Source organism: Phaenicophaeus curvirostris, chromosome 15, assembly GCF_032191515.1.
Source record: "Phaenicophaeus curvirostris isolate KB17595 chromosome 15, BPBGC_Pcur_1.0, whole genome shotgun sequence".
Lineage (NCBI taxonomy): Eukaryota > Metazoa > Chordata > Aves > Cuculiformes > Cuculidae > Phaenicophaeus > Phaenicophaeus curvirostris.
This window is the reverse complement of record NC_091406.1, coordinates 20,627,520-20,651,163: the sequence shown is the minus strand read 5'-3', so window position 1 is coordinate 20,651,163 and position 23,644 is coordinate 20,627,520. Positions and strand designations below refer to the sequence as shown.

General features: G+C 49.4%; 1 protein-coding gene and 1 long non-coding RNA gene across 2 annotated transcripts; both read right to left on the bottom strand.

Moving 5' to 3' along the window:
- Window positions 1-408: 408 nt before the first annotated feature.
- On the bottom strand, window positions 409-20,475 carry LOC138727328 (uncharacterized). The gene is made up of 2 exons (XR_011338536.1): window positions 20,323-20,475; window positions 409-3,588 (listed from the first exon to the last, which is right to left on the bottom strand). It is a non-coding gene; the product is annotated as an uncharacterized lncRNA (long non-coding RNA).
- Window positions 20,476-20,555: 80 nt separating this feature from the next.
- Window positions 20,556-21,535, bottom strand: PURA (purine rich element binding protein A). Its single transcript, XM_069869675.1, has one exon. It carries the CDS (start codon window positions 21,501-21,503, stop codon window positions 20,571-20,573), a length of 933 nt encoding a protein of 310 aa, XP_069725776.1. The 5' UTR covers window positions 21,504-21,535; the 3' UTR covers window positions 20,556-20,570.
- Window positions 21,536-23,644: the final 2,109 nt, after the last annotated feature.

The following is a 23,644-nucleotide window of genomic DNA, read 5'->3' as shown; positions in this document are numbered from 1 at the left end:
CCTTGAAGGATCATGTTTTACTTCTATCCCAATGCTTTCTGCTAAAAAAAATATAAGTGATATCTATATGTGCAGCAGGGCTCAGAGCAGTGCCGACTGCAGCCACACAGCGCTGTTTGCCGCGGGGCCTTTGGTTCTGAGCATCCTGCTCTGGCCCAGCAGTGTCCTTGGTTGTTTGGGATCGGAGGGGCCAGCTCGGGATGTGGAAGGGGCTGGAAATCCTTAGCTAGTGCTCCTGTCAGAGCTCTCAGAGAGAGGAATGCTTTGGGTCTTCCTCAGGCCCTAATGTAAAACACAAGGACGCACGGACAAACTTGCTTTGGGGGATTTTAAAGAACAGCACAGACTGAAAAAGCAGCTGCCAAAATTAATTTTCAGCATTAAAAATCAGCACTGCTGAGAGCCATCTTAGATCAAATAATTTATTTAGTAATTCCATGTAAACACTTCAGATTTACTAGCAAATACAATGCTTGCTGTTCTTTTAAATAGATCATTCAAAAATAAGAATCTATTATTAATGGCAGGTTGATTTCTACTGTACAATAAGGAATTCGTTTTCTAATGGATTGAACATCTCAATTTTTCTTTCTCTGCGTTTGCTTTACACAAAGCCCAAGGGACACGTGTTTTGAACCACTCCCTGATGATGCCACTGCGGACCGGGGGGTTTGGGGCAGGGATGCAGGCAAATCCTCCTGTCCTGGCATTGGCATGAGCTGAGGGGAGAGTGGGATAGCAGAACTTGCATGAACGCTGTTCACCAACACATGCCTATTCAGTCAGAAAACAGAAAGTGAACGGAGGAGAACTTCTCTTTGGGATGTATGAAAGCAACAAACTCCATTGTTGGCATTTACTTAGCGACACAGCAGCACACGTACATGTATCCACAGTCTCGGAAGAGCATCCTATGAGCTGGAGAAAGCAGTGGTTCTGAGGCTTGGTACACCAGTGCGCTAAAACCAAAAGAATGATACCTTCTTACATAGTCAAAGAAAAATAAATATCTTTATTTTCTGCCTACTTTATTTCAGTTTTCAAATAAATTTTAAATAAATCTGTACAAAGTATACTGTTACAGTATATATTATAAGTGAACTGAAATGCCTAAGGGTAACAACACTACAATAAAGCAGTACAGATTGGCACATCTCTAATAAAGATTAACTTTTACACTCCAAAAATACCAACTCCCATTTTTGGTATTTTTATGCAAGTACATTACAGACCAATTTGCCCCTGCCTTAAAATCACTGCTAAAGTTTTTTCAGAGAATGTGAACATCTTTATGCTGTTCAAGGGACACCATCAGGCTAAAAGAGAGAGAGAGAGATGGAAAAAAAAAAAAAACCAAACCCAAAAGCTTAGGTAAAAAATTGGTAACTTTTAGACTTTTACCCATCTCCCTGTGCCCCAGCCGCAGCCGGCACCAGGACTGGCAGGACATCTTGCCTCTCCCTGTGCCCGCAGAGCCTCCGTGGTCCCTGGCACCACTCCTTGCAGCGGCCGGACTCCCACTCTGTGCCCGGCTCGGGGCTCCAGGATGCAAACTGCTGCCAAAATGCTTCCAGCCAAAAACCCAAACCAACCAGAGAAGGCATTTTTCCCCTTGCAATTCAAAAGGAATTCACATGCACTGGGGGCAGTTTTGGTTTGTTTTTTTTTCCCCCCAAAACCCAAGAATCTACAATGGATCTGAGAGTGTCCCTTTGCTCAAAATAAAGACTTCTGCACCCAATAAATCAGAGAACTGAAGAAAACTTGCGCACAGGGGGACAGAGCCAGGTACATTCCAAGATTCAAGTTTTCCAGTCCCACTGCAGTTGTTCAGATTTGTGAGCTCTTGAAACCTCCTGATAGTTGGTTAAATAATTCCAAACTGGGAATTGGGGAATAAATATTACAGATTAAGAGCGAGAGTCTTCTCTCTTCTTAATCTTTCCAGTGATCTATTACATCAGTGTTTACAAGCTGAAAGTTAATCTTACATTAGAATGTAATGCAATATTTGCTGCAACATAAACCTATTAAAAAATCAGCTACCATAGATTAAACTCTGTTAAATATTTCTAAGTTAATAAAATATTGACAGTATTATAAAATTACAGTATTTACAATAAGAAAAACGCTAGGCTAATATATACCTTTTACAGATCTCTTCTCCAATTTGGGATTGCAACAGAATTATGAATATATGAACAATTTGTTAGAAAGTTGCATTGCAATTCTCATTTTTCCATTTGAGCTAGAGAGGGTGATCTACCACTGCCTTGGAAAGAGAAAGAAGTGACTTCTGGCGGTGGGGTGCAGTGTCTGAGAACAAATGGGTGACAGGCGTCCTCCGCAAGGCGTCTGCAGACAGTGTAGGACCAGCCTCGTTTGCTCAGATTAAAGCTGTGTTACAGAACCACCCAGGCTGCAAAAGGGGAGGAAAGGCAGCGTTCAGCTCAAGGTGCACAGCTGGACAGGCTCCCCTCCTTCGGGACTCCAGCTAAGGCTGCTGGAGCTTCCATCGGCACTCAAACCCCTCAGCTTTTGGGTTTTGAGGAGGAAACAGCCGTGGGTGCTCCCTAGAGGGACATAGTTCAGCTGCAGCTATGCCAAAAACACCCTCACAAACCACCTATGATAAACCAGATGAGTCATTCGGGATACTCGGCTTTTTGGGAGGCTACCTTTTTCTAGGGGTCGGGGCTGGGTTGAGTTTATTTGCATTTTGTTTGCTTTGGAGAAAAGAATTTGGCTGGGACCATGCAGTCAATTTATTTTCTGTTCCTCACAGGTTTGGGTTGCAAACAGTATTGAAAAAAAAAAAAAGGAGGCTTCAACACTCCCAAGGGGAATTGTTTTGGTGTAAACCAAAACTCTGGTTTATAAACTGATAACATTGACCTTCAGCAGCTCCTGGCATTATGAAGCACCGTCTGCTTTTGGGTCCCAGTCACCCAGTGATGTCCTTTGAAGGATCTCCCAGACTTGGAGGCAGTGTTTACACTGAGTTTAGGAAGGGCAATGTTCGATTCTCTCCCTCCTCCCCACGTCCCTCTCCCTTTCTAGTGGTAAATTAGAAAAAACTAAGGGAATAAAAATGATTTTCCAATTCCTTCCCGCCCTCCCCTCCCCTAGTCCTGCTCACTGTAAGAAATGGCATTTATTAATGTATATTTTTGGGTAAATTATCTTCGCAGCCCCAAGCATCAAGCATGAAGATGTTGCTGAGAGACCTACCGCAGGCTTTGGAAAGGGGAAGCAATTTATGCGTTTGAGGGGTTCCTACCAGTTCCCATAGCAGGCAGATGGGAACGCCTCTGTCCTTAAAAGCAGGCTTTAAAATGGTCAAATGGTCAAAGAATAATTTGCAAACTTGGGTCTCTGTTACCAATAGAAGGCTCTAGGTCCTGTGGCTCCAGTTCCCAGAGACACAGAGCAGGAAAAGTAGAATGAAAACTGGGCACCTTTCAATTGCCTGCCAGGTTTACTGGGGGAGCGGAGAATGAGAGAGACAAAATGACAACTGACCTTAGGAACAAAGGTATGTTTAGGGCTTCTGGTTTCAGGAATAAACCGATATTTACTGGTAAACGTCTGCCAAAAAACAAAAACAGAAACACAGGATTACTGGTAAATATTGGTTTATATGGAGAAGCTATAAAAAAAAAGAGAAATCATCGTGTTCCTGATCTCCGCGTGCTCCTGGACAGGAGCTGAGAGCTTCCATGGGGCATCCCTACACTCAGTGGCATCGCTGGCACCCGAACACCTCAAACCAGAAGCCTTGTGTTGAGAGGAAAGTCATGGTTCTTCCCTTTACTCCCCTTAAGCTATGTGTTTCTTTGTGGATTTCCACCCCCCTCCTCCGCAAGGCTAGTCCTACAGGGGTTGGGATTAGGGGATGGAAAGTCTTCTTCAGAAATCTCTTGGAAATGAATTTATACGTAATATGGTATCTCATCTCCAAGGCTGCTGGTGCCTGAGCCTCCTCCACTCCCTCAGATACCATATAATATACAAGGCTGAGCGTATATTTTAAATAAAGCATTTTCTTGTCAGTGGCATAAACCCATTCATTTTATTTACATGCTTATTTATTTCCAAAAATAGAGTTGGTCCACATTGGACAAGAGAAACCAAGAAGCCATACAGTAGAAGGGTTAAAAGTCCAACATTTAACCAAAGTACAATGAAATTCCAGAAGTCTGTGGCTGACTTGAACCACAGGAACATACACATGAGCCACACAGACATTTGTACATAGAGCATTATATTACCAATAATATTTGCAAACATGAGGTCAAGATGGCTAAAAACCCAGCAGAACCGCACCAGGGGCCATGGCTGAACTGCAGCAGGAGGCGAATGGCCATCACTACCACGGGGAAACCGACTTGCCAGGGATTTTGCTTCACTTTTTGTTTTTACTTTAACTGAGGAAGTCCTAATTTCCTTGTCCTGGGGATCAGAATTGAGTGAAAGCCAACCACATGCAGCTCCCTACACACACGCCGTGTGCTGGGGCGAGGTGCCAGCAGCATCACCTGCAGGGGTGCTGGGGGGCTGGTACCCACAAGGATGCAAGGGGTGCGAAACACCACGGATGCCAAGGGGCACCCCTGGGGCTGAGCTCCACTCCCAGGACAAAAGGCCTAAAACCCCTTGGGGCTGATGCTCGAGCAGGGCCAATCTGCGGGGCAGGACTCCCACCCCTCTGCCCAGGCAAACTGACCCTGTCTGCTGCTTCCTGGACTGAAAGATCACCTGGAAAAGAAAAAAAATCCGTATTTATACCCTTGTGGGGTGTCTGCAAAGGGTCCAAGTGAGTTCTGTCTCAAAAATAAGGATTCCCCTCCCTTGCTGTGGGCAACTTTTGGTATTGGTAATTGCAGTCCCATCTACCTTTTCTGAAAGACCACAGCTAATCCAGCCTGAACAGACCTGTGGTATCAGAGGGCATCACACCAGAACAATGATGAAAGTGATTTTACTCAAACAATTTAACTTTTTTTACATTGGAAAAAAAAAAAGCTCGGAGGCCCAATTGACAAGAAAAGGCAAAAAAATGGGAAAGCTGTATTCTGTGTGAGTTCTGGCGTGGTTTGCCAAGGTATTGCCATGGATCCCACTGTGACCACACCTCAGCGTCTCCAAAGGATGGAAGAGTGGAATTAAATCTGTATGTTCTGCTGCCAAGAATCCCAGCAGTAAAAGGGGGCAGAGAGCTGCAGCACTGCTGGTACTTCTACAAGCAGCCCCTCTGCATGGCAGAACCGCAGTAAAAGGGTATAAATTAATTTTCCTTTTTCAAGTCACCTTTGACACTCACAATATTAAGCTTGGTCCAACATGAATTCTAGAGTAGAACTAATTTACAGAATGCTAACAACAATTATCTGCACCGAACAGGGTTTAAAGGCAAGTGTACTCAGTACAGTTAGGAAAAATACTATTACCAAGAGCCAGACCTCTGACAGAGGTTAAATCAGAAGAAGCCATACAGTGCCCTGTGTGAACGGACAGCCTGTAGCACAAGTCGCTATTATCATCTGAACCTGTCACAGACAACTTTATCTTCTGATTTGTCTTCCAGAACATTTCTAATCTCAGCTGTGAATACATTTTTCAGAAGAACTGAGCCTGATCCGATGCTGTTGGGTATGGACGATGCTCCCCAGTGAAACTCAGACCCCAAACTCCTCAAGAGAGAGCACAAGAGATTTTTTTCTTATGCCAAATCACCATCATGCAAGCATACCATGATGTGTTTATAGTAAGTCAGCTGGTACGATTTAACTAGAAGTGAGGAATTGAATGAAATCAGTATTTCTAGGGGCAAGGGACACAAAGGCTGTGCCGGTGCCAGCCCCCAGAGTACAGCACAGGGATATGGGGGGTCCCATGAACTGTGTTGCTGAGCTTATGCACAGCAGCCTCCCAGCACCTGAACCTGTAACGTGCAGTTTTTTTTCTTTGGCCGCCTCTACACCTTCACTTTTTTACTTTTGCTGCACAGCATCAGACGCTCTTCTTCCTAAATGAGCAAACTCCTTAAAGCCCAGCAATACTGGACCATTAAGGATTTTTCCCCCTGCGCACTGCCCGCCATTCCCCTGGGCTGGCCCTGCCATGGCATGTGCACACCACCAGGCCTTATCATGCTCTTCTGAACCTTCCAGTCCTGGTCAGGCTGAAGTCACCTCTCTAGTATAAACCAACCACTCTGCTCTTTCAACCGCCAATCCTTACATTTCAAAGCTGACTCTAACCAAAAGCCTCAAGGCGCCTGCAGTCAACCTGCTACTACAGCAACATCTGATGCATAATCAAAGCAACTACTCTATGGAACTGTGACCTACTGAAGAGAGGGAAGGTGGGAGAAACAAGGGTACTTGCCATGACTTCTAGACTTTTAAGAAGCCTAACAGTAAGCTAGGGCAGCGAAGGGTCACTCCAGCTCACAGTAGTGAGCAGTGTGTCCTCCTAGGTCCCTTGGGAAGACAGGTAGCACAGGTCTGCATGTGCTCATGTGCACAGGGGCAACTCTCTGTCACGAACAGAGCTAGACGAGACCTGGGAAATGTTTTCCAGACCTCTGTCCCTCCCCCTTCCCTTTTGGCCCATTGTCAAAACCAAAACCCTTTAGTTTTTTTGTCATAAAACCAAAAGAGAGCCGGACATACATTACACAGCATTAGTTGGCGAGGCATGCACTGGGACCTAGCAGACCTGCAACTGTCAGTTCAGACTCAGTGTGGGAGTCTGAACTGGGGGTGTCACATCATATGATGAATATAGATGCCATGCTACCCAGCATTCTGTGCTTTGGTCAACCAGACTTTGCAGCCTGTCCATAGAACTGCTTCCCAGAAAAGTTCAATGAAACTCAACCCTTCTCCACCTGGCAACTTTTGGCTTTAAAGAATTGCTGTTTTCCAGAGGAGACTCGTTTGCTCAAAGGCTGAACATCTACTCATGGTGGAAGCCTTTGATCACTATCTCCAACTAGACTTTTGCTGCCCAAGTGATTAACAGCAGCTGTAACCAAAGGACTCCATCACATTTATCTTCTCATTACAAATATATTTTTTCAATATGTTCTTGGGAGGACTTGATAAAAACCTTTTAAAACATCCAAACAGGGATCAGGTGATTCTCCACCTTCTGCTGTTTGTCAACATGTCAAAAGATTTGGGTAGATTACCCAGAAAACAAGCCTGATCATAGAACCACAGAATGGTTTGGGTTGGAAGGGATCTTCACAGACCACCTTGTCTAGCTCCCTCCCTTTCTGTGCAGAAAGTTTGTTGCTTTTAACCTATCATGTACTGAAGAACTACAGGACTTCAGCTTCTCCTTCTCAAACCAGAGTTAAGGGTTGCTGATCTGCAATTCCCAGTGCCTTGTTTAATACTTTAATTAAACAAATAAGAACCCAACATTAGGACATGATGAGGTCATGGAGAATACTCAGATATTCTTTAACAGCCCTGGTTTTGCTACTAACTTTAGCATTTCAGTCTCAAGCTCTTTTATAACACCTAGGTACACCTGTTGCTCTTCTGTTTGAATTTACTGCTTTGCTCCAGCATCTCTGCGTCAAACATTGGGATTTCAGAGGGAGGTAAGTTTCTTTACCATGTGAAATGACTAGGTGATGGACAGGTAGGCTCTCAAACATGCCCTGTCCTCCAGAATGACGCGGAGAAGTCACTTCAGTAGTATGAAGTAGTGCAGAAAATTAACTGTACCTTCAGTCCTGCACGCCCAGGTTTCCCCCAGCCTCCTCTCTGATATATTTAACACAGTGTTTGCTCCCCAAGGCCCCCAGCTCTTCAAAGCCCCTCCTAAGCAGCTTAATTCCCAGATCACAGGGGACCTGCCACACAGCATGGCTCTTTCAGTCTACTTTGCAAGAGCTGGACTTCTGTCCTTTGATGGAGTCTTGTTTGACTCCAGAAGTCCTTTCTTTTATAACTCCTTTGTAACTGATCTGCACTCCAGCTCTGAAGCTCCTTCATGATAGAGCTCTGCCTAATTTGGACATCTATTACCCTTCCAGGTATCTATGGGGCTGCCTTGACAAGTCCAATGACTTTATTTGTCTGATCTTCTCCCCTGCTATATTTTATAATGCAAGACTCACTTGTAGTCCAGCACCTTCCACCCCTGAGGATGCTGAACCTGTAACTGTACCGTGGTCACTGCTATTTAACGACTCAATGGTAATTATATCTTGAACCAGTTCTTTGGTTTTCATCCTAAATGAAGGCTAACTCTACACCAGGCTGCTACATGAAATAATCCTTTAAGAAAACAAAGATGTTTGTTCACCAAAATGTGAGCCAGCTCCTTCCCAAACAATCTAGCCAGGTAGCATGGACACAACTAAATTTACTTTTCCTTACAGGTTTATGAAGATGTATGAGCCTGGTTTTCTTCCACCAAGAAATCCATAACCACCTTCTTGTCTGGAATAGAATATTTTGTAATACTTCCATGTCATTAAAATACAAGATTTATACCCAACATAAACTTGTCTATGTGGCCATAAATATTCCAATTTCCTCTCAGATTTTATGGAAACTTTTTGAGATTTGGTGTTCTGCCACATCTTTACGCCCTAACATGCCTCTTCGATATAGCTTGATGGCAGGTAATGCAGTACCTTACCCATTTCCTCCACCCCAACCAGGTTTCAATCAGACCAGCTACGCTGAGGTCTTTTTACACCACCAAGCAGTCTACAACAGTCATTTTTGTTCCATGTTTCCACACTGGTATACAGACACTTCTCTTCTTTGAACCACATGCCTGTTTCTGATCCCAACCTGCAGCCCAGCAGCCAGTTGCCCCTCCCATGTACACAACTCCATGCTGAAAAGTCACCCTTTGCCCTTCCAGAGAAATGGGAACACATTTTTGTTCTTAATAGAACAAGCATCTTAAGAGAACCACAGAATCATGGAATCATTGAGGTTGGAAAAGACCTCTAAGCTCATCCAGTCCAGCTGTCAGCTCAACCCCACTGTGCTGACTAAACCATGTCCTGAAGTGCCACCTCCACACGCTTTTTGAACACCTCCAGGGATGGAGACTCCACCACTGCCCTGGGCAGCCTCTGCCAGGGCTTCACCACTCTTCCCATGAAGAAATTGTTCCCAATACCCAATCTAAACCTCCCGTGGTGCAACTTGAGGCCATTACCTCTCCTTCCATCACTTGAGAGAAGAGACCAGCACCCACCTCATCACAATCTTTCTGGGAACCACGGAGAGCAATGATGTTTCCTCCCTCAGCCTCCTCCAGGCTAAACAGCCCCAGGTCCCTCAGCTGCTCCCAGAACCCCTGGGCTCCAGACCATTCCTCAGCTCTGTTCTCCTTCTCTAGACATGCTCCTGCCCCTCAAAGTCTTTCGTGTACTGAGGGGCCCAAAACTGAACCCAGGAGTCGAGGTACGGCCCTGACAGCCTCAGCATTCCACCCATACAGTGTTCAGTCTGTCCTCCCAAAACCCTGTCCGCTGTCTTCTTCCCAGGCACCCAAACCTAGCTTTCCAAGTATCTCAGCTTCAAGGACAACAGCCCCAGGCTTGCCACAAGCACTCCGGGATCTTTCAGGATCTACTTGTCCACTTAACAGGCAACTCATCAGATAGATCTCCTAATCATCAGGAGTGCAGCCTTTACTTCCCATGACCAAATTCTCTGCCAGTCCCTCAGAGCTGCTTCCCCAGCTTCTGGAGGCATCTCCCAGCCACCGAATGACTCCTCAACCAATGCCTTCATATTAAATTGTAAATTGCCCCTTGCATGCTGTCCAGTTGCAAGTCAAGTTTCCACAAGAGAAGGCAAGGCAGTCAGCGCTGAGGTGAGCATGACCAACTGCAGATGATTTAGTGCCATCTCTACTCCACCAGCTCAGCAACTTTGGCCTCAAGACACCTTCTGGAGCTTGAAGTGCCTCCACTTGTCGCATCATATCATATTTTATCAGAAGAAAAACACTCGCAGAAAGTGTCCCCTCCACGCTTGTGTGTACAGTTCCCCATGCAATCAAACCAATGTAATTTGATTCCCACAATTAAGCAAGGATTTCTACTTTATGACCATATAAAGTCCATCTTTCAAGTGAAAACAGACTAAGTGTTAACAGATTCTTTTTTTAATTACTTTAATCCCGCAATCAGGACATTGAACAAGATAGGTTACACTTGGCTTTACAGAAGCCCACAAGGACTCGTTTACCGGGATTTTTATTGGCAGTTGCAGCTCAGAAGCCAGCTTTTTTCGTTGTAAAGACTGAACAAACTTCTGAACGCAGCACTGTTGAAAGGCCTATCCACAAACCAAACTGTCTGCATGCATGACGGCAGAGCTGACAATTATCTCAACTTGCAGTGCTTAGCTCAGAACTAGTAATACTGCAATATAATTCAAAGCTTTGAGCCCTGACTTTGCTCAGAGATCTGCGTGCTCACCATTCAGCAGCCCCTGGCAGCAGGGATCTGACTGACATTCATTATTTAAGTAAAATAGGTTTTTTTTTTTTTCCTTTATAGAATCATGGAATAATTTGAGTCGGAAGGGACCTCAAAGCCCATCCAGTTCCACCCCCCTGCCACGGCCAGGGACACCTCCCACTGGATCAGGGGCTCCAAGCCCCATCCAGCCTGGCCTTGAACCCCTCCAGGGATGGGGCAGCCACCCCTGCTCTGGGCAACCTGGGCCAGGGCCTCCCCCCCTCACAGCAAAACATTTCTCCCTAAGATCTCATCTCAATTTCCCCTCTTTCAGTTGAAAACTGTTCCCCCTTGTCCTATCCCTGCCCTCCCTGATCAAGAACATCCCCCCAGCTTTCCTGGAGTACCTTTCAGCACTGGAAGCTGCACTAAGTTCTCCTCAGAGCCTTCTCTTCTCCAGGCTAAACAACCCCCATCTGTAACTCTGTGCGTGATGAAGCACTGGCCTCTTTTCCTCATCTCTGGTGCTGCTCACACAACATCCCTCTTCAGTCCCTGATCAGCCAATGCTACGTTGCCAGGCCTCCTCAGCATCACTTGAGTGGGAGGTTTAAATCCCAAATTTCAGAAAATCCTTTATCCTTGTTTCCTAGGCCCAGCATCTCTTGAAGTACTGACACACCAGCAAGCCTTCACAGTGTGCTATAAGTGAGAAAATTGGACCTGCTTCTGCAGGACTGACATGGAAAAGAAAAGCTGGCCCTTGAAAACCCAGCGCCCACCTCTTGACTACCAGGTGAGTCCTGAGGGGCCGGGACCAGCTGAGGCCGAGGTGCTGATGCACACTACCAAGGAGCTCCTGGTTTGAGCTCCTCTGCTGCTTCAAAATGGCCAAGCAAAAGGCAAGCCCTGGAAAAGCAAGTTCCAAACCTCAGGTGACTACAGCAGCTCACATCGCACTCACAAACTATAGTACCACCAGGACAGAGCACGCGGAAATAAACCATATTCCCCAGTGAGACACTACAGCCCAGCCTTGGGGAGAGAGACTTTTAAATCAATTAATCTAACCTTCAAACAGCAGCGCTGTGCAGAGATGTCCCGTCCAGGTCCTGCCCAAGGCACACAAATGCTGTCCTGCGCTCTGGCACGTGACAGTGCACCTTTCCACCCAGAGTCAGAAGGACAAAACCCGCCCCAGCCTCTGACCGGGCCAGGTGCCAGAGGGAGAGCACTGCAGATGTGATGAGCACCCAGTGATATGAGCACGTCGCACACCAAGACATTCACAAGCAACAGGAAAAAAATGCCACTTCTCATCTTCTGTGCCCTCAACCCCCAGTGATATAAATTACCCAGACGTATTATACAGACTTAACCTCCTCCAGCTTCATCTCAGCACCGGCTGCAGCAGCACAGCTGAAAACCCGCCAGCAGGGATCAGCCCTGCCGCAGGAGGAACCCCGCAGCTCATGTGTCCTTGCGTGCCCACCCCGATGCCTGCTGTGCCTGTGCCGGCCCACCTACAGCAACCGTGTCTTGCTTCAGCAGGGTGAGGAGATGTCTCCAAGAGCCCAGGATCGGCTCCCAGACATTCCCACAACCATGACAGTGCCGCCTCACAGTCAAAACCACTGGTGTGTGTCAATGCGAGGCGATCTCTTGCACCAAGATGGTCACCCATGGGAACTGCTGCATGGTCCCTGCAGTACAAAATCCACATCCATTGGAGTCAACATGGTCATGGGAGTTCAGATGCCGTTTGCGGCATTACAAGCAGCAATCCACAGAAATCACCACGCTGACCAGGATGACATTTCAATGTGTGGAGGGTTTTCGCTGAAAAGCTGTCTAAAAGTCTCCAAGGCACACACTTTGGCTTCCTGGCAGCATGCAGTGGGTTGGGTCTTGGAACAGTCGCCTCCCTCCAAGGTCTCACTAGCCAAAGGGGGCACATCCTTCCGTGCAGCTTAAGTAACTCCCCAACTCTCACCTCTCCAGTCTGTGACAGAAAGAATGAAGATTTTCTTCACTCCCTGCATATTTCAAGACAGTGTTTCCAGACAAAAACCCTTCTGCGCCCCAGTCGGGAATGCTCGGTACCAACTCCCACTGCCACTGTTGCAGCCAGTTCTCTTTGCGCTTCAGTCTCATATGTGGCTTGAGCCTAAGAAAAAGCCAAGGTGTGTATATTTGCAAAGCCAAGACCAGGATGGACAGTGAACCAACTGATGACCAGCAAAGTCAAGGAATCATCTGAGTGAAGAGCGAGTTACCTGCTGGGGAGACCCAGAAGATGCTGATCAAAGCACACACTCTCCCACCGAATGGCTCACCCAGAAAGGAGCAGAAGGACGTCACGTCAGGAACCTAAGTCTCAGCACAACGAGGTGCAATACCAGGCAGCTATCTCCACGAGTGGGCTCCTGTTTTATCTAGGGCTACATCTACACAAGCGATTAACACAGCCAGGGCCAAGTCTGACAGCAGGAGTCACCATGCAGGTGACACATTATCCATGTTCCAGGGATTTTACTCTCCCACGAGCTGTAGCTCTGTCTGACAGACCTACTGCCTACTGCTCGGTAGAGCTTAGCCTTTGGCTTAGTTAAACCCAAACCAGATCAGGTCATGTTCCAGGATAAAACCAAGGTACATTACACAGGGACAGCAGAGCGCTTCGCTGCAGGAGCGCAGACCCAACCTGAGCTGCAAAGCTACTGCAGACACCTCTGTGGCCCTGGGGATGTGCAGCCTGGGGTCCTGGGCACCCCAACAAGACAATACCCACACACGGATAAAAACCACAGGGCTCCATCTTGGCTGGATATGGTGCCTTCCAGAGCAAAGGACCAGATCCCCTCTCCAGGTGAAGGAGCACCAGCTGTATCAATCCGCAGGGGGACGGTGAAGCATTGTTAGGGATATCCAGCTATTCGCTCTGCCTGGTTTTAATCAGTCAACATTCAAAAGATAGATAGTGGGGCCAGAGGTCTTCTATCTTTTCTTGATCTCCAGCTGATATTTTTCCATAAAAACATGCCTCGTTCCTTGCTGTATGAATCCAAATCTCCCTCTTTCGTGGTATTTTCCCTCAAACAGGCTACCCAACTGTTTACAGCTTTGATAGAGGCAGGGTGACATGCTCCAACTCTCTCAAAACCCAAAACTGCTCATCTAGCTTCATCCGTGTACAGACATGGAGTTGCAGGGAAGGAGGCAGCAGAACTACCCCAGCTAAGTAACTCGGACCCCTAGCCCTGCCACCCTGTGCTCCCCTGGGATCAGCGGTCCGACACCCCTCAGCTGCCTGTGGCAGAGAGACCAGAACTGCACTCACGTGGCCTTTAGGTGCTTCTCCACAAGCAGCACCACCTCCCTTCACCCCTCACACTGACTCAGATCTGAAGCACTCGGATAACATCCAAGGCGCAGCTCGGCCACCTCCGCCAGCCCGACCTACCTGCCTTGCTCTAGAAGCTTCTTCCCACCCTCTGGACAGACACCACCTCTTCTGCTGGGACTGATAGGAGCTTCTCCCCGGGACAAATTCTTTTTACCTTGATTTGTACCTGATGCCAGCTCAGAAGTGCCATCCGAAGTCCCCACAGGACATCCAAAAGTAAATCTGCTCATCCTTCCCTTTCAATGTACTTTCCCAACAACAATTTGTATGACCTCCAAATTGCAATAAAATACAGAATCCTACCATAGAATCACAGAATGGTTTGGGTTGGAAGGGACCTCAAAGTCCATCCAGTTCCAACCTCTGCCTGCAGGGACACCTCCCACTGGATTAGGGGGCTCAAAGCCCCATCCAACCTGGCCTTGGACACCTTAAACCAGGGATGGGGCAGCCACCCCTGCTCTGGGCAACCTGGGCCAGGGCCTCACCACTTTCACAGCAAAATATCTCTTCCTAAAAGATCTCATCTCAATCTCCTCTCTTTCAGCTCAAAACCATTTCCCTTTCATCCTATCCCTGCAGTCCCCGATCTAAGCCCCTCCCCAGCTTTCCTGGAGGCCCTTCCAGTCCTGCTCTAAGGTCTCCCCACAGCCTTCTCTTCTCCAGGCTGAACAACCCCAACTCTCTCATGCTGTGCTCGTATGGGAGGTGCACCAGCCCTTGGATCATCTTTGTGGTCTCTTCTGGAATTGCAGTAGCTCCGTGAACCCCTACAAATGGTTGATGGGGCGTTCGCTTCTCTCTGCTACCTAAGGCTGCTCTGATCTGCACTGACCACAAGCAACGCATGGCTCATTAAAGCCCCACAGCCCACTTTTACTCTCAACAAGTGGGAGACATTGTGGACCCCTCCACAGGCTGACTTTCCCTTTCAGGAACTGAACTGCTTTGAAAAGAGAAAAGAAGTGAAAAAAGAAGGATTGGCAGGCTAAGACAAACTCCCAAGGTGGCCTCAGGACCATCCAGCAGGAGCAGTACAGGAACAGGGAGACTCTGCTCGGAGCAGAGCAGGCAGCCCAAGTCTGGCAGAGTTGCTGCAGGGGCGTCCTTCCTGCACTGCCGGCTCATCGCCCCCAGTCAGCTCAACATGAAACATTCCAATCCCTCCACCTATCTCTGCTCTGCTCCTTAACGAAGAAAGCCAAGAAGAGTAAAACTTTTAAGGAGAGGTGTGCACGTGCAAAAATTACAAAGCTCGGCATGAGAACTTAAAACTATGCCTGTCTTCTCTTCTAAACAGTCTGAACACCAACAGCGACAGCGACCCTTCAACTACACAAGCCGAGCTAACCAGGAGCAGGCAGCCAGCACAGCAAGGAAATGAGAGTTCGAGTAAGCCTGACATAAAGCAAAGCTGAAAGTTAAAAAGTAAGAAAGAAAAAAAGGAGAAAGAAAAAAAAAATGTGCAGATGAGTATTTTAAATTTGCAATTAAAAATAAAAAATTCTCAATGGTGTTGTTTTAACCCAGAAACTCCCCAATGCTCCAGGCAGAGCTCTATCTCTCAAACAGCGACCCAAGCTGGGAAGAAGCAGCAGGTTTCTGAATGCGTTGGGGAAGAATTTGCTTTTGCTTCTTTCCAAGTGACCAGAGACTAGTGTTCTCCCAGGTGGACTGGCAAACCCCAGGAAAATGATGGGTTTGGGTTATATTTGGTTATACTTTGAATTTTCGTCTTTCACGTGAGCCCCCCAAAATGTAAACCTGTTTTGGCATTCTTGTACATTAATGTCAGGCTTCTCCACGCATGGCTCCCACATCTTCTGCCCCGGCCAAGTCAATTGGATTTGGTACATGCCCTGGGACGGGAAACAGGAGGGCTGGACTTAGAGCAAACCAAAAATCATGTTGTCAGTGCTCTGCAAGGCATTGGATCCAAACTCGGTGGATCTGCTGAAGTCTTCGACCCAAAACACGTGGGAATTTTACTTAAAAAAAACCCCCAAATCATAGAAGTTTAACCCACAGAGCTCAGAAAAAAGAGGGGAGTGGCAGATCCTTGAGGAGGGGAGACAAAGTGTGTGGGTGCAAAAAACTTATATGTGCTGTAGTTCATCGCCTCAGAAGAAATCAGAGTTTGGCTTTGTTTGATGTTGTTTTGCTGAAGTGCCAGGGAAACAGCACTTCCCAAAGGGCGGCTTTGGAGTTTATGGGCACCAAAGTGGAAGCACAGAGTGAAGACATACCAAAACCATCAGGTTTTCACAAACCCTCCTTGAAAAAGCAAACGTGTGTTCAGTAACGATGCACATCTACCAAATCTCCACTGACCACAGGCCACTTGCTCATGGGAAGGCGCAGCATCAATGCTGACATTTTCGCCTTCCCCTTCCCCCCGCCTTCCCAGTTTTTGTCCTTGGGAGACGTACAGCGCCACTGCGTTGGAACGTACAAGAAATGAAAACAGTGAGTACAACTGAGAGAGATCCATTCACTTTTTATTACAAAGGTACTTGATCACTTGGCTTCAAAAAAGTTTAAATCAACCCCTGGTTTCTGTACGCCAGTACAAAGTAAAAGCTATTTTACAAATTAAATACCTAAAAATTTGACAAAAATATTAAAGTTTGATGGAAAAAACAGTTACAAAAATCTTCAATTCCCCCCTTCCCCTTTAAGAAGGTAAGAGAGAACACCCCCTCCCAACCCCACAGTCCTGTTACACAACATTAATAGTCATTTGTTTAGATAGGTAGGTTCGTTATATCTTGCTGTTAGCACACTCGTCACTAATAGCTTCATCTGCATATACTCCAGTTAGTGCACGAACGCCTCAGATCGAATTGAACCAACTAGCTTTAACTGATCCCTAGTTTACATTTCAGAGCTTGCATAGTTCAAAGGGACAAAGGTTATCCTACAGCTAATCATAAAAAAAGGTGGTTACAGTGCTATTTTTAAAGGCAACAAAGTAATTGCTCCCCCCCAAAAAAAAGTGAAGTGATGGTGGGCTGGGAGCGGGGGTTAACCCTCGAGTTGCTCTCCGCCACGCTAGCCAGAAACGGTCCTTGCAGACCTCGCCGAGGGACAGTCGGGACCCTCCCGGCCAGCGCGGCATGCAGCGCGTGGCAACCCCTGTGAGGGAGATGCCACAAAGTGACACTGCCAAGTAGTCTTTTTCTTTAAATTGCATTTTTGCCAAGAGTTCTCCAGAGGCTCAGCACCCCGACCACGTCCTGCCAGCCCCCCGCGCGCTGCCTCTCCTCGCAGCATCGCCACGGGACGGCGGAGCAGGCAGGGACTGACAGCCGCTCGCTCCACTCCTTTTTGCTTTGACTTCTTAAGAGACAGAGCAATTTTACTTTCTTATTTTTTTTAACAAAAAAAAATAACAATAAGGACTCAGAATCCGTCTCTCTGTTAGCACAAACCCACTTGTGGGGTGGTTGAATTGCAACGGTAAATTACTTGACAGCGTCCCTTTAACTTAAACATAAAATAATGTCAGTATTGCAATGAATTTCAAGTTTTCTTGCACGTAGTCATCATAAAGTAGTTTTTATCATGCTCTTGGACCTATTCTACAAGACATTTAAAAGCATATAATCAAGGAAAATATAAGGCATACTTCTCAGGAATCGGATATCTTGGCACATTTGAGCATACTGTCTTTTTTTAAAGCAACACATATGGTCAAATATACCTTTCCTTCTAACACTGAACAGGGCTTTCTCTACATTGTTTAAATACTGAGATAGCAGAGCCTTGGTAAAGTACCGAGCACCTCTGGGAAAGAACAATAATTATAATACCTAGCAGAACAGTAACTCAAAACAAAAACAAACCCAGAAGCGCAATCCCACGAACCTTTACAGTCATTTTAGTCTGTCACTGTCACCATTCGTAGTCCCAGAACACGCTCAACGGGCATTAAGAGGAGCAACCAAAATCACAGAACCCAACATGAAGCGGCAGCAGAAACTCAACCAAGACCAAAGCTGACCATGAGCTCCCATGCCTGCCCGTGGGCTGTTCTCAGCTGGAGCCTCTCGGATCAGCTGGATCCCAGGCAGGATGCAGGTGGCGCGGGCGATGGGAGCACTGGAGCAGCCCGCCTGGCCAGTGACGCTTTGCCATGGTGCTCCACCACGCTCCCATCGCTCCCGCCGCTCCCTGCTGGGAACACCACGCCTCGGCACGGGACCACCAGTGCTGGACCGCGGCCATCGGCAGCACGACAACTTTTGGGAGGGCAGCAAACAGCAGGACCGAGACAATCACTCAAGCAGCAAAGTCCAAAGCCAGGAACTGCCTCGCTACGCCTAGCAGCACGGGGACGCCGTCCCGCACGCAGTCACAGCCAGAGCACGAGAACCAATGGATCTGCCCATCTGGAGCCCCCGGCTCCAAAGCAAGGTATCAGACAAATGTTGACATGCAATTGAGAACAGTTTCAAACGTCACATTATGCACTCCGACAGCTTATTTTACTACTGGGAAAGAGGAAAGTGCACATTAATAAAGCAATGTTAAACATTTCCAGTGATTGTTTAAAAGAAACAGAAACCTCGCTGCTGGCATTGCGGACAGAACCGCTGTGAACAGACAGCAACCTTCTCCAAAGGGCAACACCGCACGGTACAGCAGGAACAGCTCGGCCTGACACTCGTACAGTACATCCCAAAACAAAAACAAGGGAATTAGAACTTTAAATGGAAATAAAACGACAGCAGGAAAGAAAAATCCTTTACACCAAGGTGTTTTTTTTTCCCTGCCTCCCTTCTGGAAGTCCCACCTCGGCCGTCAGGGCAGCTCCTGCTCGTACAGGTGGTGTTGGGCTGCCCATTGGCCAGCTCTGCCCGGAGCACTACGGAAAAGGATCGCAGCCCAAACTTCCAAGTGGAACAAGACCCTAGTTGCTCTGAAATGCCGTCTACAGAATTCTGGCCAAGAAAAGAACAGAAAAGAAAGAAAGAAAGAATGAAAGAAAGAAAGAAAAAAAAAAAGTTTTGTTTTCACTGTTTAAGGCATCTTTTTTTTTTATACCATTTTCTCTTCACTCACGAGGATGATAGTCATGCAGCAGTTTAATGATAAAAATATATTAATATTTTACTATACAGCAGCAAGAAGTTAGTCAATTAAAAGCACACTGACTCGTTTTAAAAGGAGAAAACCAAAACCAACAGAAACAACCTGTGAAAGTCTATTATTATCATCACCATTACAGACAATGTCAATTTGGAGAACACACCTGGACAGCTTTAGTGTTGCGACAGATCTGCCGGTCCCTGCCCTCGCCTCTGACCCGAGGAGGCCAGGGCGGGACGGCACGGCCAGGTCTGTAGCCGGTAATAGCTAGCACCACAGCTACATGGCAATCCCTTACGGGCACGCCGGCTTGGCTCCACTCTAAACCACTCCGAACCCCATGGCTCAGTAGGATAACTCCGCAATAGCGTCGCACTGATTGCTAACCGGCGAGACCACCGCACGGGCTCCAGGCTCCCTGCTTTGGGAGCTGGCGCCCGTGCCGGTGGCACACGGACAGATGCTGCCCACGCCACGGCCGGGTGGCTGGGATCACTGCACGTCAGGGTAAGAACTTTCAGTACACAGAATAAAAAAAATATATTATGAACAATACAAGTACATCTCATATACACAGTAATGACAATACGGCTACACAGCTGTAAACCAAACAGGTGCAGAAAAAAATATTATGGGAGGAAATTATTTACTTTTCTTTTTTTCTCTCTCTCTCTTTTGTTTTTTTTTTCTTTTTCTTTTTCCTTTTCCTCTTTTTTTTTTAAAACTATTCGAATAGCTTTGGTTCCAACGTAAAAATCACAAGTTAGCAAATTTCATTTAAATGCCTTTTTTAATAATTTTTCTTCATGTTCACAGAAGTTTCACTGACCATTTTTATATGTTTAAGGTCCAGATGCAATGCATATTGTATAAAAGAGAGCACTTATTGTTTACCTTGCATGAATTAAACCTACGTACCTTGTAACTCTACAAACTTCTGCATAACATTTAGACAAAGCTCAGACACACAGCATGCCTAGCCCTCATATATATATACACATCTCTAATCACAGGTATATAGGGTGTCAAATATACTATAGCGACCTCCAGGTAAGGTTCGAAATTTGGTAACAAAATGAGAAGAAAAAACTAAAAATATTATTTTACGTGTTCTAAAATATCTCTTTTTTTTTTTGTGCTAAAGTCAAATGTTAGCTCAACATGAAAAGGACTTTTTTATATAATTCAGCAATATTATAATCTTGACCATTTTTGCAAACACTTTTAATAATAATAGCTTAAACGTGTACAAAAGTTCTCGGTTAATTAGGGAAATAGACACTCAGTTCTTTATCTCTTTAATCAAGTAGGAAACAGTTCGGATAGGGTTATTACTCTGGGTGTGTGTGTTTGTTTAGCAGCTGCTTACTGTTTGATAGGTGGGAGTGAGGAACATCCAGCGGTGGGCGCGGCGGCGGCGGGGGCTCCGGTGGGTCCCGGCCCGGGGGCGCCGCCCCGGTTTGGGGGGGGGGGGGCGCCGCCGCGGTTCGCCCCGTCCCGGGGCGGGGGTCGCGCTGGGTGGGTGGGGGGGGGGCGGAGGGGGAGGGGGGGGGCGGCCCCGCCCCGCGCCGCCCGCCGCTCTCCCGCCGGCGGCGGGGCCAGTCCGGCGGCGGGCGGTCAGTCCTCCTCGGGCTCCTCGGGCTGCAGCAGCGCCCCGGGCGCGCCGGCGGCGGCGGGGTCGGGCTCGGCGGGCGGCTCGGGCCCCGCGGCGGGGGCGGCGGCGGCGGCGGCGCGCTTGTCCCGCTGCTTCTCCTGGATCTTCTTCATCTCGTCCGAGTACTTGCAGAAGGTGTGGCCGAACTTGGCCCACACCTTGTAGGGGACGGTGATGGAGTTGCGGTAGGTGGGCTTCACCTCGCTCACCCGCATGAAGACGCCGTACTTGTTGGAGCCCACGTCGAAGAAGAAGCGCTTGTTGTCCACAGTCAAGGAGGTGCCCTCGGGCAGCTCGGCCGGCTCCTCCTCCACGCCGTAGTCGTCGATGAGCTTGGCCAGCGCGTCGCGGAACTCGATGAGCCCCTGCGCGGGCAGCGCGATGGTCTGGCCCTGCGTGGCGCCCAGCCCGGGGCCGCGGTTCACGGTCTGGCGGACGCGCAGGAAGCGCCCGCGCTGGTTCTCCTTCAGATCCATGTAGTACTTGCGGTTCTCCCGCACCAGGAACTCGCTCTTGAGCGCCCGCCGCGGCTCGTCGGCCGCCTGCGCCAGCTCGGGGGGCTGGCTGGGCCCCAGCTGCGCGTAGTGCTCGATGAAGTCGCCCAGGTAGTCGCGGAACTCGACGGCCACCGACATGGAGAGCGTCAGGCGGCTCTTGTTGCCGCCCGCGCCCACCTCGGCGATCTTGAGGAAGCGGCCCTTGGCGTTCTGCTTCACGTCCAGGTAGAAGCGCTTGTTCTGGATGTCCACCCGCTTGGAGGCCAGCTCCTGCGTCTCGTGCTGCAGCCCGCCGCCCGGGCCGCCGCCGCCGCCGCCGCCTCCGCCCGCGCCCGGCCCCCCGGCGCCCGCCGCGCCCCCGCCGCCGCCCTGCTCGCTGCCGCTGTCTCTGTCCGCCATGATGCCGCCGCCCGCCGCTCGCCCGCCGCCGCTCGCCCGGCGCCCCCCCGGCCGCCGCGCGCGCCGCCGCCGCCTTCCTCCTCCTCCTCCGCCGCCGCCTCCGCCTCCTCCTCCGCCGCCGCCGCCGCCGCCTCGGCCGCCCCCCCGGCCGCCGCCGCCGCCGCCGCTCCGCCCGCCGCCGCCGCTGCCGCACCAGCCCCCGCGGCCACCAGCCGGCCGCTCTCGCGAGATCTGCGGGAGCGAGGAGCGCCCGCGCGACGGCGGCAGAGAGCGGCCCCGCCGAGCCGGGCAGCAGCGCCGCGCAGCCGGGCGGCCGCGCCGCGCACCGACGCACGCGCGCACGGGAGCGGCCCCCGCGCCCCGCCGGCCCCGCCCCGCGCCGCCCCGCCCCCCGCCGGCCCCGCCCCGCGCCCCGCCGGCCCCCGGCCCCGCGCGGCGGCGGCGCAAGGCGGGCCCCTCCCCCGGCAACCCCCTCCCCCGGCCACCCCCCCCCCCCCTCGGCGCGGCGGCAGCGCAGAGACAGCCCCCCCCCCGCACCCACAGCCCCCCCGGCGCCCCGCCGGCCCCCCGGCCCCCGCGCGGCGGAGCGGGAACGGGGATCCCCCTGCTGCCCACCGAGCGCCCCGCCGCTGGGCGCCTCTGCGCTTCGCCTTGAAACGCGGCTTTCCCGTGGGTTTTCCGTTGCCCCTCATCTTGTTACCAAATCCTGAATCCCAAGCCAACATCGCAAGGATGGCGCTTTCCCCAGCGTGCAGGCCGGGGAGTGAGCTGGCAGGCTGGCCTGAGCTAAAAGTCCCTTCCCCGGCGGCTCCTCTGCCGGACAGCGAGCGCTGCCTCGTGTCGGGGGCATCAACGCTGCCTCAAGCGTCCCCCAAAACCCACATTGCTCTCTACAACTACCTGAGGGGAGGTTGTGGAGAGGAGGGAGCTGGGCTCTTCTCCCAGGTGACAGGGGACAGGACGAGAGGGAATGGCCTCAAGCTCTGCCAGGGGAGGCTCAGGCTGGACATCAGGAAAAAAATTTCATGGAAAAGGGTTATTGGGCACTGGAACAGGCTGCCCAGGCGGAGGGTTGAGTCACCTTCCCTGGAGGGGTTTAAAAAACAGGTGGATGAGGTGCTGAGAGGCATGGTTTAGTGACTGATAGGAATGGTTGGACTCGATGATCCAGTGGGTCTTTTCCAACCCATTGATTCTGTGATCCTGTGTGGGGCTGTGAGGCAGGATTTGCCGTGGCCTGCTGGATGTGGTCTGTACCAGAGAACGGGCCGTTCATCAAGGAGAAAGAGTAAATTGCCAAGACATCTGCCTGTCGTAGGTCTTAGAATCAAAGAATCGTTAAAAGTTGGAAAAGCCCTCTAAGCTCATCCAGTCCTACCACCAGCCCAGCCCCACTGTGCCCACTAAACCGTGTCACCAAGTGCCACAGCCACATGGTTTGAAGCCCTCAGGGATGGAGACTCCAACACTGCCCTGGGCAGCCTCTGCCAGGGCTTCCCCACTCTGTCAGTAAAGAAAAATCTAAAAAAAATTACTGAATCTAAACAAATTATTAAAATCTAATCTAAGCCTTCCTTGGTACAGCTTGAGGCCATTTCCTCTCATCTTATCACTTGTCACTTGGGAGAAGAGACCAGCACCCACCTCACCACAACCGCCTTTCCGTTAATTGTAGAGACGGATAAGGCCTCCCCTCAATCTTCTCTTCTCCAGACTAAGGAATCCAAATTTCCTCAGCTGCCCCTCATATGTTCTTCAGACTCCGGATGTTGCGTCATGGCAGCAACCCAACTCTACCCAATCGTTATGATAAAACCCTTGTTATTAATGACTCCATGGGTAATATTGAAGAAAAAAATAGAGAGGAAAATTGTTTCCTTTTAATTCAGGAGTGACGTTTAGGAGCTATGGCGAGGTGCAGCTCGCAGGCTGGCCACAGCTGGATGTCAGCTTGCGGAAATGCCGTAAGTGCCAGGGATGCTGTGTGGATGCTCCGTTTGATTTTTGCCCCTCCTGGATGTGAGATCTCTCCCAGTGTGTCCTTGGCCTGGGAACTGTGCGGGCAGGCCAGCAGTGCCACGCGACGCCCCCAGGGCAGGGCTCTGGTGGTCTCTCTATCGATTTGCTCTTATGATCCTGAA

Bases quoted from the DNA above. Each gene is read 5' to 3' on its own strand.
- PURA (XM_069869675.1), bottom strand. From the start codon at position 21,503: ATGGCGGACAGAGACAGCGGCAGCGAGCAGGGCGGCGGCGGGGGCGCG.